This window comes from Gadus macrocephalus, chromosome 3 (assembly GCF_031168955.1).
Source record: "Gadus macrocephalus chromosome 3, ASM3116895v1".
Classification (NCBI taxonomy): Eukaryota; Metazoa; Chordata; class Actinopteri; order Gadiformes; family Gadidae; genus Gadus; species Gadus macrocephalus.
Window position 1 is genome coordinate 22908479 of NC_082384.1, and position 12709 is coordinate 22921187.

General features: G+C 47.7%; 2 protein-coding genes across 3 annotated transcripts; one reads left to right on the forward strand and one right to left on the reverse strand.

Annotated features, from left to right (window-relative positions):
- Positions 1-79: 79 nt before the first annotated feature.
- On the forward strand, positions 80-5682 carry ugdh (UDP-glucose 6-dehydrogenase). 2 transcript variants are annotated; one of them, XM_060048068.1, is made up of 12 exons: positions 80-311; positions 969-1130; positions 1593-1694; positions 1868-2068; positions 2429-2626; positions 2949-3096; positions 3232-3326; positions 3464-3594; positions 4178-4317; positions 4685-4776; positions 4863-4973; positions 5091-5682. In XM_060048068.1, exons 2-12 carry the CDS (start codon positions 969-971, stop codon positions 5181-5183), a joined length of 1473 nt encoding a protein of 490 aa, XP_059904051.1. In that variant the 5' UTR covers positions 80-311; the 3' UTR covers positions 5184-5682. The 2 variants fall into 2 exon arrangements, with proteins under 2 accessions (XP_059904051.1, XP_059904052.1); XM_060048069.1 differs by lacking the exon at positions 80-311 and adding an exon at positions 439-587.
- Positions 5683-6516: 834 nt separating this feature from the next.
- Positions 6517-12554, reverse strand: lias (lipoic acid synthetase). The gene is made up of 11 exons (XM_060048070.1): positions 12398-12554; positions 11885-12060; positions 11497-11590; positions 11120-11200; positions 10844-11000; positions 9372-9429; positions 9137-9265; positions 8034-8179; positions 7776-7846; positions 6838-6949; positions 6517-6723 (listed from the first exon to the last, which is right to left on the reverse strand). Exons 1-11 carry the CDS (start codon positions 12479-12481, stop codon positions 6659-6661), a joined length of 1173 nt encoding a protein of 390 aa, XP_059904053.1. The 5' UTR covers positions 12482-12554; the 3' UTR covers positions 6517-6658.
- Positions 12555-12709: the final 155 nt, after the last annotated feature.

The window sequence follows — 12709 nt, forward strand, 5'->3', positions numbered from 1 at the left end:
TAAAATTAGCGACGCCAGGCTTTTATTTTGAAGCATGACGCAGTTTGCTGTGTCCACAAATCAGAACTCGTTAGCTTCGTAAAAGTCCCTGCTGCTAGATCGCCGATCACTAGGGAAGGCAGAGTTAAAGGAGTCTTTGGCTAGGTAACAAGAGCTAATGTTACTGTCTTCTGAATACATTTGAAGATAATCATTTGATTAGAAGAGAGCTCATTTTTTACATTGCCTGTGTGTTAGTTCTTTTTTAGCAGCATTTACCTCGAAAGGAGCTGCAGACTACGCCTTCTTCAAGTTGACTCGAGTTGCCAGAGGTAAATTAACGGTAACTTAATTCTTTACTGTAAGACTGAAGTATGAAGCATTTAATTAAATGCATGTCTGTTTTTGTATCCATCTATTTACCTGAAGTCAAATGAATGAATGCGATTTAAACATCAGGGCTTGCAAAAGGCTAGATCTCTTAGGTCCCCGATAGGGTTGGATAAGTTGAATAGCGCCTCTGTTTGATTCCTGGCTATACGTGGCTTACCCCGTCTACCAATTCAAAGAGCCTTTCATTCAGGACTGAGCATTTTTATTCTCCTCAGGTGTGTATCCTTGTATATCGATGTAATTACCTCCAAATTCAATTCCATTATAGAATTCATCATCACGGCCATACAAGAAAATCTACAACTTAAGAACTATTGCACAATAATTCTATATCTGTCTTTGCAGGCCCCAGATAAGCCTACATCCACATTATAATGTCGTTTTTATTATACCAACGAATAAGCTGCCTATAAAAGCAATGGAGCCGATTATTTGACTTATTAGACCTAATATATGTTCCCACTATAAATAAAATTAAAATGTTAATTTTATGTTTATTTATTTTATGATGTCCTTCCATAGGCTTTATATATTATAATTCTAGACGTCACTCTGTATGTCTCATTCGAGCCTTTCCCCTCTCTTCCCCTTGCCAGATGTTTCAGATAAAGAAGGTTTGTTGCATTGGGGCCGGCTATGTCGGGGGTCCCACATGCACTGTGATCGCACAAATGTGTCCCGAGATCACAGTCACTGTGGTGGATATCAATGAGTCTAGGATCAACGCTTGGAACTCGGATACGCTGCCCATATATGAGGTATGGCGCTAAAGATGTGTTCTGACAGTGGTTCGTGTAGCTTGTGCTAGTGTGAAAAATTAGTTCAGTCACCAACATGTATTACAATTCTGGTTGGTTTGTGTTCTATTTTCCTCTGAATCCCTATTTCTCAACACGGCCCACTAAAGGAATAAGGGTAGAGTGAAAGTATATTAAATATTGGCAGATAATCAAACCCAGAGTTTGTCTGTATTTCTGAGTCACTGCTGTAACGCCAGTGTCGTACGTACAACACTGAATCACCGCTCAATGGCTTCCAGATGTTTCGACGCGTTATTGCGTCAATGGGGCATCCGCGGTGGCTATGACCAAAGATGACGCCCTCAAAGTATGACTGGTGCTTTTATAAAGGGCGGACCCGCGTCCTAGCCCCTTGACTCAGCACCCCACCCCTTCGATGCCCTGCTCACCCAAGTCCTCCGCCCTGTATCCCCCCCTCAGCCGGGTCTGAAGGAGGTGGTGGAGTCGTGCAGAGGGCGGAATCTCTTCTTCTCCACGGACATCGACACGGCCATCAAGGAAGCCGACCTAGTATTTATTTCTGTGAGTATCCCAAGACAACCCACGGACTCCCCCTGTGACTCACACACACACACACACACACACACACACCACATCCTTGGGAGTCAGGCGTGAGGCTGACGACAAGCACTCCCACACACCCCCCCCCGCCCCTGGAGCCGCGGTTGATTGACACTTCTCTTGCCCCCCCCCAGGTGAACACGCCCACAAAGACCTACGGCATGGGCAAGGGCCGGGCGGCCGACCTCAAGTACATCGAGGCCTGCGCCCGCCGCATCGTGGAGATGTCCGACGGCTACAAGATCGTGACGGAGAAGAGCACGGTGCCGGTGCGCGCCGCCGAGAGCATCCGCCGCATCTTCGACGCCAACACCAAGCCCAGCCTCAACCTGCAGGTGGGCGGGGCTCCGGCCTTTAGTGGGCCGCATGGTTGTGGCGTCTTTGCCCCCAACACCCCCCCCCTCGGTGGGGGGGGGTTGGGGGCATGTGGCAGGGTGTACCGGGGGGGGGGGGGGCATTTGTCTGCCCCGGGGGGAACCGGTTTATGGCCGAGTTAGAAGAACATTTACAGCCAGAGCAGCCATTCCGTCAGAGCTAGCCCCCGAAGGGTTCTGTGATGCCGGCTGGTTCGCCTTACCAAGTGCAACACCTGTTTACAGCCCCCCCCACACACTCCCCCGCTGGTTATAAGGTGGGGGGGGGGTCACTGTTCAGCTCCTGACCCCCGCTCTCTCCCCATTGGCCGTGGGGTCCAGGTGCTGTCCAACCCGGAGTTCCTGGCGGAGGGCACGGCGGTGCGGGACCTGAAGGAGCCGGACCGCGTCCTGATTGGCGGGGACGAGACGGCAGAGGGCCAGAGGGCCATCCGAGCGCTGTGCGCCGTCTACGAGCGCTGGGTGCCCAAGGAGCGCATCATCACCACCAACACCTGGTCCTCGGAGCTCTCCAAACTGGTGCGTTGTCCCTCGCTCAACCTAAACTGTTTTTTGGTTTTTTTTGGGGGTGTTTTTAAAGGGGACATATTATAGCACCAGGTGTGAGTGTGATTAGCCGTTTTGAAAATCGGCCTCCTATGACATCACGAGTGGGCGTGTCCACCTCGGTGTATGACGGACAGGTGAGCCACGTTTGCTACGGTCCACTGGGTAGGCCGGTAGACTGATCTATCCGTCACACGTCTAGGTGGACACGCCCACTTGTGATGTCGGAAGAGGCAGATTTTCAAAAACGGCGGACGATATGTCACCTTTAACACGATTGCATTTCCGGACACAGGCGGCCAACGCGTTCCTGGCCCAGCGAATCAGCAGCATCAACAGCATCAGCGCCCTGTGTGAGGCAACCGGGGCCGACGTGGAGGAGGTGGCCAAAGCCATCGGCATGGACCAGAGGATAGGCAGCAAGTTCCTGAAGGCCAGTATCGGTGAGTGAGTGCGCTAGCCTTGGGTGCCTTCAGCGACTTTCACCTGCAGTCTGTAATCTACGCATGAGGTCACCGACCTGGGCTCATGGACTTAATCCAACCCATCTTTCCCGCCCTTCCCCCAACTCTGGACAGGCTTCGGAGGAAGTTGTTTCCAGAAGGACGTGTTAAATCTCGTTTACCTGTGTGAAGCGCTCAACCTCCCGGAGGTGGCCTCCTACTGGCAACAGGTAGGTACGGCACCCACAGCATTAGCACTCAAGCTAATATTAAGTAGTAATAGCAATTGAAGGGGGTTTGGTTTTTCACTTTCCATGACTCTTTACTTTTCATCTGGTGTCTCAGTGTTGGACTTGTGTTTTTTCAGGTGATTGATATGAACGAGTACCAGAGACGGCGTTTTGCCTGCAGGATCATAGACTGTCTCTTCAACACAGTCACTGGCAAAAAGATCGCTCTCCTCGGCTTCTCCTTCAAGAAAGACACCGGGGACACCAGGTCTGTCCGCTGTGAATGTTTTCCCTGCACACCCATCTCCCGCACCTGGTCAACACGGGCTGCTTGGTCCACAACTCCTTTGTGTTTTACCTTGAACGCCCTCCCAACGTGTTGTTTAACAGTGACTTAATCAGTATGTAACGTCAGCCGTTAATAATAAATCTATTCAAAGCCTCTTTTTTAACCCTTTAATAAGCTGGTTGTTTGCACTGGTGGGAGCATGGGTAATAAATCACCTCTCTTTGAACTCTGATCTCCAGGCATAAAAGGTACAAGCTTCACTGGATAATGAGTGCAATGCACGCTAGCCTGTAGGCCCGGTACTATGAGAAACAGTTGGCTACTGGCTGATCTCAGGCCCGGCAGTGCTGCTATGCACTAGCAGAACTTCTGGGGGGGAGACGGCACAGAGCCCCGGAGTTATGCCTCTGTTCCTGTCTCACTAGAGAGGAGAGAGGGGGAATGAGATGGGAGAGAACTAATATGGAGAGGAGGGAGCTTTCAGAAGGCATTTTTAATGCCCGTGTAGCCAGTCTAGATATTAACCTTGCTGACTGGGACGGTTTGTCTTTGTCGCCCTCAGGGAGTCTTCCAGCATCTACATCTCAAAGTACCTGATGGAGGAGGGGGCCAAGCTGCACATTTATGACCCTCAAGTCCTGAAGGAGCAAATCATCCTCGACCTCTCCCAGCCCCACATATCTGGGGACAGCCCCCAAAGAGGTAGGTAGGTGTGTGTGTGTGTGTGTGTGTGTGTGTGTGTGTGTGTGTGTGTGTGTGTGTGTGTGTGTGTGTGTGTGTGTGTGTGTGTGTGTAATCATGAAATCCAGACTGCAGATGTTTCAAAGCAACATTGTGTATTGCCTTAAAGAGTGACACAGGAACGCCTGTAGTTTCAATCACAAATATGATTCACTGTTTAATCGTTTTTTATTCATCTTACCCAACGCTTTCTATCTTGCACAACGTTTAACTGCCTTTTGGTCACAGTAAAATAATTGCCTGGTAATAGCCCTTATGTAATAGGGATGACAGGGGGATGGCACCGAGATTAGAGTAATAACATCAAGTGTGTGTCTGTCCCATTCAGTGGGCGAGCTGGTCACCGTTACCAAAGACCCCTATGAGGCCTGCCAGGGGGCCCACGCACTGGTGATCTGCACCGAGTGGGACATGTTCAGGGTGAGGCGCCACACGTGTTCGAAGGAGGTCCGAGGTTTAGCGTGCAACAGCGTGGTCGTTGTTACAGCCCTGTCATTGCCCAACAGGAACTGGACTACGAAAAGATCTACAAGCAGATGCTGAAGCCCGCCTTCCTATTCGACGGCCGCAGAGTGTTGGACCACCTCCACGGGCATCTACAGAACATCGGCTTCCAGGTTAGTGGGACACACACACACACACACACACACACACTTATTGAGAATCCCTTTTTTGCGGAGGGGTTTTAAGATCAAACCGATAATCCGTTAATACTTTTTTTTTTTTTTTCCCAGATTGAGACCATCGGTAAAAAGGTGACGACGCTGCGGATTCCTTACACCCCTGCGGCAGTGACAGAGCCCCCGGCCAAGAAAACCAAAGCTTGAACCTTTCTCAGAGACACACAGACACACAGACACACACACATTCCGACACACGCATTCCGTTCGCACACATCCTGCAGCTGGTTCTAATCATTTCAATAACGATTATAACCCATTTCTTGTCGCTACTTGCCGATAGCTGCTATGTGATTAAGCGGTTAATTGGCTAGGTGGCCAGAGATCCAGAAGTCCAGTGAACGGTTAGGAATGATGTCTAAGGGAGTGGATTGATTAAACTTATGAGCCAGTGTCCCCCATGGAACCAAATCGAATGCAGTACGTTGCACCGAAATGTTTGACAATTATATGTAAACTATATTTTTATGTATTTACTATGTAATGTTGAATCAGCATTTTTAATAGAGCTTAAACATTTTTATACATATTAAGCATTTTTATAAATCATCCTCTGCTGTACATGGGTCTGAGACTAAGAATATGTCTGCAATCTTTTTTTTTGCCAAATGGACCAATGAAATAAAACTGTCCTGTGCTTCTGTGACATTGTGTATTAATGCAACAACCAGTTCATCACTAAAACAAAAGCCCAGGAAAAGCAGATAGAGAAGATAAACGTTTGAATCATTTTATTGCACAATAAGTTATTACACAAGGTTCAGTCACTAGTAATATATCTGAGTGTTGTTTTTCCGGATAACCATCAATGGTTCTCTCTCCCTGGGGGTCAATAGTGCCCTGAAGAGAGGGCGAGGTCCAGAGAATGATCTGGAAGAGAGCATCCTGAGGCCTGAGTTTGTTTGACCTCTGACCTGGGAATGGTTACAGGGTACACAGCCCCAATAAGACACTGACCAGATTCATCAGTGGATTCCATCTCACCCCCCCTATTATAATATTGGGAGGCCCGGGTAGTGAAAAATCGATATGTTGTAGGTTTTTCCCTCTATTTGCCTTCCCTCTGTTTGCTTCCTCATGTGTCATTTGGCCCCACTGCATGTCTTACCACGTAGCCTGGACTGAACTTAACAAAGGGGGGTGGGGGGGGGGGGGGTCAGTCCCTGCTGGTCCTACCTCCACTAAATCTCCATAAACAAACAGCTTGTGTGTATTGGCCGCGACGCAGGGGCCTCTCGGCTTTAGGGAAACGTCTCACTCCTACGGCGTAATACTGGTGTTAAAAGGCTCCGTGAAACCAGTCCGGCTCACACTGTGAGCCGGACTGGTGTACGCACACGTTAAATAGCTTATTTTATAGAAGTATTGTGTGCTTTTTTTGCATTGAGGAGTCATCTGTCCTAGACGCAAAATCTAAAAAGAATTGCCACCAGACCCCCAGTGAGTTTAAAAATGTTGGAATTCTTATAATAAAATAAAGTATCTTTGCTGTGGCTAGGTTTTATTTAAAAAAAAAACGTTGGTGTTTGTAACACATGGTAAAAAGCAGCTAATCACAGAGGAGCTAGTGAGGGTAAGAAGAGGGGTCAAAGGGCAGCATCCCCGGCCCTGGGTGGTGTTTGTTACTCGGCGAGAGCGCGCCCTTCTGCTTTCCTCTTCTCCACCAGATTCTTCAGGAAGAACTCTCCTAAGGGAAGGCGCCACAGAGGAGGGATGGCGCGGTTACAGAAGGTGGAACACACTGGGGGTTGTGAATGAGTGCCGAGTGGGAATCCTGTTGAACAACGAGAGTGTGTCTCACCTGCTCTGTAAGAGGAGCGCACCAGAGGCCCGCTGGCCGTGTACACAAAGCCCATGTCCTTCCCCACCGTCTCCCAATGGGCGAAGCTTTCAGGGGTCACGTATTCCTCCACCTGGGAAGTGGAGTGGAAAAGAGATGGTGTCGGTTTTTCCCCCTTTTTATGCGTTTGCTTCCTCATGTTGTGTTTGTCTAGCCCCACTGTATGTCTTCACACGTGGCCTGGAGTGAACTGAACCGGGGTGTGTGTGTGTGTGTGTGTGTGTGTGTGTGTGTGTGTGTGTGTGTGTGTGTGTGTGTGTGTGTGTGTGTGTGTGTGTGTGTGTGTGTGTGGGGGGGGGGGGGGGGTCAGTCACTTCTTGGGACCATAAACAGTGCAGCGACACCGGGACATCTGGCCTTCAGCGGAGCATTCACATCCTTTGATGTAAGGAGTGTTGCCTCGTGGGAGGACGTGGACATGTGTTGAAAGGATGTGAAACTATTCTGGCTCAATCTGCTAGAGAAGAGAATGGTGTATTCATACATCAAACAGGGTATTTTCTACAACTATGTGCTTTGTTGCATTTAGAAGTTGCTCTCCGTTTGCCCAAAGCAACGGTCTCTCGTGAGAGGGACAATAAAATACTTACTTACTTATTTAAGTCTCACCTGACGCAATATCGCAAAGGAATTGCCATGACAACAGACAGACATGCACAATGTCTTAGTCACCCAGCATGAGGTCCATGCTGGGGGGGTGTGTGTGTGTGTGTGTGTGTGTGTGTGTGTGTGTGTGTGTGTGTGTGTGTGTGTGTGTGTGTGTGTGTGTGTGTGTGTGTGTGTGTGTGTGTGTGTGTGTGTGTGTGTGTGTGTGTGTGTGTGTGTGTGTGTGTGTGTGTGTGTGTGTGTGTGTGTGTGTGTGTGTGTGCGTGTGTGTGTGTCACCTGATCCGTCCTTACCTTGAGGTGGCGCTTGGTGGGCTGCATGTACTGGCCCAGGGTCAGACAGTCCACCCCCGACTCCCGCAGCTCTGGGTCAGAAGAACCAACGGCCCATAGCATGAATGTACGTGATGGCGTGCGTGCGTGCGTGCGTGCGTGCGTGCGTGCGTGCGTGCGTGCGTGCGTGCGTGCGTGCGTGCGTGCGTGCGTGCGTGCGCGAGTGAGTGAGTGAGTGTGTGTATGAAGGATTAAGTATGCGTGTGTGCGTGCACACACCTGCCAGGGTGCTCTCTATCTGCTTCTCCGTCTCCCCGAGGCCCAGCATGACGGAGGTCTTGGTGAGGATGTGCGGGTTGACCTTCTTGGCGTGCCTCAGAACGCTCAGGGACTGGTCGATGTTGGCCCTGGGGTCGCGGACGTGCCTGGGGGCAGAGGACGATGCAGGAGCCTCATGGGTCTATTGTGCACATCTTTTCAAAGCCTATGCGTAATACAGCATGTGCCGTTTGGAGCGATTGCCCAAATGGCTGCACAATGCTGTGAGTCCATGCGTGTTCTCAGCATGGATGGGCCCAGTGGGAATATAACCCCGAACCCTTGCTGCGTTGAGTATGAAGGATTAAGGGGCCTCGAACGGAAAATCCCCCTACCCCTCACCTCTCCCCTACAAAAGGATGTAAGAGAAACTACGGTGGCCTGTGAGGTGTCAGTTGCTACCAAAGTCTAGTAAGCGACTAGTAAGATAGTTAAGATGGCAACTATGTTTGCTCATTGAAAATGTGTCTGCCCCAGAGCCTCTGGTCCCTTCTGGGCTCATGTAGGAACATGGCGGTGTAACACGGCAGCCTCTTTGGAAGAGGACCCCCGCATGTAGATATAAAGAGCTCGTACTAAAGGTTACAACAAAGCCAACAAATGTACCAATAAATATTTCATTTTTGGACACTAGTATTAGCTTACAGGGGGGAAACAAGTAAACTATTTGACAAATGTACTGGAACTTAAAATGGTCTTCATGACCCTTGAGCACAACACTATAACACATCGTCCCCTATGGTGTTTTCATTTTGGTCTGTTCTGTCTATGTCTGCACCGTTTGTCTAGAGGAAATGTGTGGTTCCTGTTGGCTACCGTCTCCAATACACAGTGACTAGACCGTCCCTGCTTATCAGAGCATCTATGTCTCCCTCTGGTGGCAAATATGTAAATTGCAAACAATTATTAGTCGCCGATTCAAGCTACATTTGTATAGGATCGGTAAAGCTCAAATGGGGCAGGTGAAAACAAAGCAGGTAAACCTAGTATGCATCACCTGGTACGAAGGCCTACTGAGGCTGGGCCTGCATGCGTCTAGCTTGTAATGAATCCCAGAATAATACCTCTGCAGCTCCCGCACCGTCTCCACGTTGTGGGCGTACACGTCCAGCCCGGAGAGGGCGATCTTCTCCACGGCCGCCAGGTCGCCGCGGAAATCCGGGGTGAGGCATTCCACCAGGATCCGAGGGTTCCTAGAAAGGCCGAACCGTGCTCCGTTATCACCGCGGGACCGGACAGGGATCGTACGAGTGTCTGTGTGTGAGGGGTTGTGGGGCTGACAGAGTGCTTTGCTTTTACCTTTCCTTCAGGTTAGCCACCGTCTTAGCAATGTGCTCTGACCCGCCATCGGCGATATCTGCCAAACCGAGAACATAGGATTGTTATTTAATTTTCACAGTTCCACAGTTCCAGACAGTCATTTAAAAACAACAGAGAACATATAAACCGAGTCACAGTCAGAACGTCATCAAACAAAGCATGTACAGTCAGAAGAGCCAGCTTCAACATCATAAGGAAAGCATTTAAACCTGTTTATAGAAACCAATACGGTTACTATAAAAAAGTATTGGAAGACCGTAACAGTACAGGTCATCCCAATACAGGATGACCTGTACTGTTGATGGGGAGAACGCCTCTGCTCATTGGTCCATGAAGCACGTCAGTTCACGTTGGGAGCTGAAGAACGCACTGCTTGATCCTGTTTTGAATGAATGTTCTGTGTTCAAAATAATGTCGACATTTCACCCCCATAAGGCAACTCGTTGTTGTGGAAAGGGCAGAGAGAGGAACTACAGCCTGCTTTTTGTATCCGAGCAGGACGAGAACCTCATGCATGCATTTGCCTCATCCAGGCTTGACTATTGCAATGCCCTCTTCACTGGCCTCCCAAAAAAGACAATCAGGCGGCTGCCCTTAATTCAAAATGCTGCTGCCAGAATTTTAACAAAATCCAAAAAAAACAGCAATTACACCAATGGCCAGGCCTTTGCATTGGCTTCCAGTACAATCCAGAATAGAGTTTAAAGTCTTCCTTATCATCTTTAAGACACTCAATGGCCTGGGGTCAAAATACATCTCAGATATGCTAGTCTATTACAGACCTAACAGGTCACTTAGATCTACTGACACCGGTCAGCTGGTTGGGCCTAGGGTCAGGGTGAAATGGCATTTAGCCATTATGCTGTCCACTGTTGGAACCAATTACCAACAGAAATGTAATCTGCTCCTCCTGTATCTTATTTTCAATTAACCTTGTTTTTGTTTTATTCTGTTGTTACTTGAATAATTATATATTTTTTGTTTTGTTTAGTTATGTTTCATTCTATATATATATATATATATATTCAAAGTGTATTTTTTAAGCACTTTGAATAATAAATTTGAACAACGACTTTGACGTTGACTTTGCTTCCTGTTCTTCTTGTGATAATTGTGGATTTTAAAGTACAGTAAACGTAAAACTAAAATGATTGTACAATAATGCCATATAATTGTAAATAATGTTTTGACATGAACAATAATAATTGAACTCATGACTAAAGTTCTGACTTTAGTAAAAAAAATATTGAAAAAAGTAATTCTAAGCACTTATCACTAGGACAAGAGCACAGACAGAAACAGGATTGAGCGGTAGGTGGCAGCCTCACAACTCCACTTCGTTCCTTCTGAAAGCCTTAAGCATTGACTCTGCTTGTGCAGTGTTGCACGGAGCCAAACCGAGCCCACGTGGATGCGTGCTGTAGCACCGCGAGCGCTAAGAGCATGGTTACCGTCTCTGTCTACGGAGGTGAGGACCACGTAGTCCAGCCCCCAGGCCGCTATGGCCTTGGCTGTGTTGTAGGGCTCATCTGGGTCCAGGGGGGGAGGTAGGCGGGCTGTCTTCACAGAGCAGAACCTGCACCCACGCGTACACGTGTCGCCCATCAGCTGCGGACAGGGAGACGACAACGCTTTACACCTCATGGAGTGTGAGCGATCCAGCAACCACGGCTGCACAACTCGTCGATATGAGCAATGTGTCCGGGATGTGTTGGTCAAGGTCTTACCATAATGGTGGCTGTGGCTGTGCCCGACTCCCCTCCCCCCCAGCACTCTCCTATGTTGGGACACTTGGCCTCCTCACACACCTGAGGAAGAGATACCGATACAGTCACACAGATAGCAAGTGTGTCTAGATGAGTTGAGAGTAGATTGCTTGCAACAGTGAGTGGCGTCAAGTGTGCACAGTCACACACGTTCACCACTACACCCCCAGATCTGTTTTGATGTCTTTGTTTCTGCGTACATGTACATATTAATGTAGGGTAACACACACACACACACACACACACACACACACACACACACACACACACACACACACACACACACACACACACACACACACACACACACACACACACACACACACACACACACTTACTGTGTGCAGATTGAGATCTCTCAATGTATTCTTCAGTTTATTGAAGTTCTTCCCAATAGGGATCTCTGTCTTGAGCCATGGAGGAAGCCGCAGCCTATTAGGAGGTCACAACGGATTCATTTCAAAACTCAATGTCCCAGGACACTGTCAATATCCATTTTATAGGACTTGGTTGAAGACAAATTTAGCTGTTTGTATTCTGGATAATATGTGGCTATAGTGTTTTACTCATACCAAAGGATCTATTCAGATATAATTAGATTATCCATTCCTAACTATGCTGATATTGTATATTGTAGCATTTATATATATATAGGTCATAATAGAGGAACAATTCAGAAACATTGTGTTAATCTTTAGACACTAAGTGAAAGACACTCGTCTTTACCTCTCTCCCTTCTGCCTCTTCAGGTTTCCCTTGTACTCTTCCCAGTTGCTCTTCTCAGCGAGTTCCCCAGAAAGGAAGTCTTGCAGATCAGGGCCATCGTCATTTAGCAACTCAGTTTTTCTGTCATTCCTTGTCGGCAAGGGTTTGACCACTGTTTTGAGTCCACTGGCATATATCTGGAAATTAAGCAATTTATCTTGAATACAAAAACTCGTCATACCTCGCAAATACCAAAGTACACATTTGCCCTTTGCCATGTTTTAACATCCCTCTTCAGAACGTATTTGTTAACTACCATAATTATTGAACATACTATCTGGGAATTAAATACATACCTCTCACAGGTACGACATTTGATGTGGCGTTAGTAAGAAAACGTATACGATTATACCAGGCGCGCACTTATAACGTATTATATATGTGCAGGGGAAAACGCGATCGTTTAGGCCCGAGTCTTATTTCTTACGAGAACACTGAGTTGTTTGTAGTATAATAACATCTGGAAATACTTACATAGGGGTTGCATCTGGGTGTCAACCAAAGGCGGCTGTTACCGAACCGACCAGCTATAATACAACTTTGCTTTACCAAAGCCATGGCTTAACTTGCCTGCGTAGAACAGCAGACGACATTGACAACAAATATCGATGAGCAGCTACTTTGGTCTGAAAGCAAAACACATAATGTAAACGTTGCTTTATTACTAATCAATTCGAATTTCACATACATTTTGAAATAATTGATCCATAGCCTTGTCAACTATAGTATTTTATCATGCGATATGTGTGTAGTACATATATATGCAATATCAATCCATGGATTGGA

What these genes read in the sequence shown, in the direction of transcription:
- ugdh (XM_060048068.1), top strand. Translation starts at nt 969, where the DNA reads ATGTTTCAGATAAAGAAGGTTTGTTGCATTGGGGCCGGCTATGTCGGG. An exon ending in CCGACCTAGTATTTATTTCT is followed by an intron (nt 1,695 to 1,867) that starts GTGAGTATCCCA and finishes GCCCCCCCCCAG; the next exon opens with GTGAACACGCCCACAAAGAC. An exon ending in TACAGAACATCGGCTTCCAG is followed by an intron (nt 4,974 to 5,090) that starts GTTAGTGGGACA and finishes TTTTTTTCCCAG; the next exon opens with ATTGAGACCATCGGTAAAAA.
- lias (XM_060048070.1), bottom strand. Translation starts at nt 12,481, where the DNA reads ATGGCTTTGGTAAAGCAAAGTTGTATTATAGCTGGTCGGTTCGGTAAC. An exon ending in AAGAGGCAGAAGGGAGAGAG is followed by an intron (nt 11,591 to 11,884) that starts GTAAAGACGAGT and finishes ACCTCCTAATAG; the next exon opens with GCTGCGGCTTCCTCCATGGC. An exon ending in GCGCTCCTCTTACAGAGCAG is followed by an intron (nt 6,724 to 6,837) that starts GTGAGACACACT and finishes GCCTTCCCTTAG; the next exon opens with GAGAGTTCTTCCTGAAGAAT.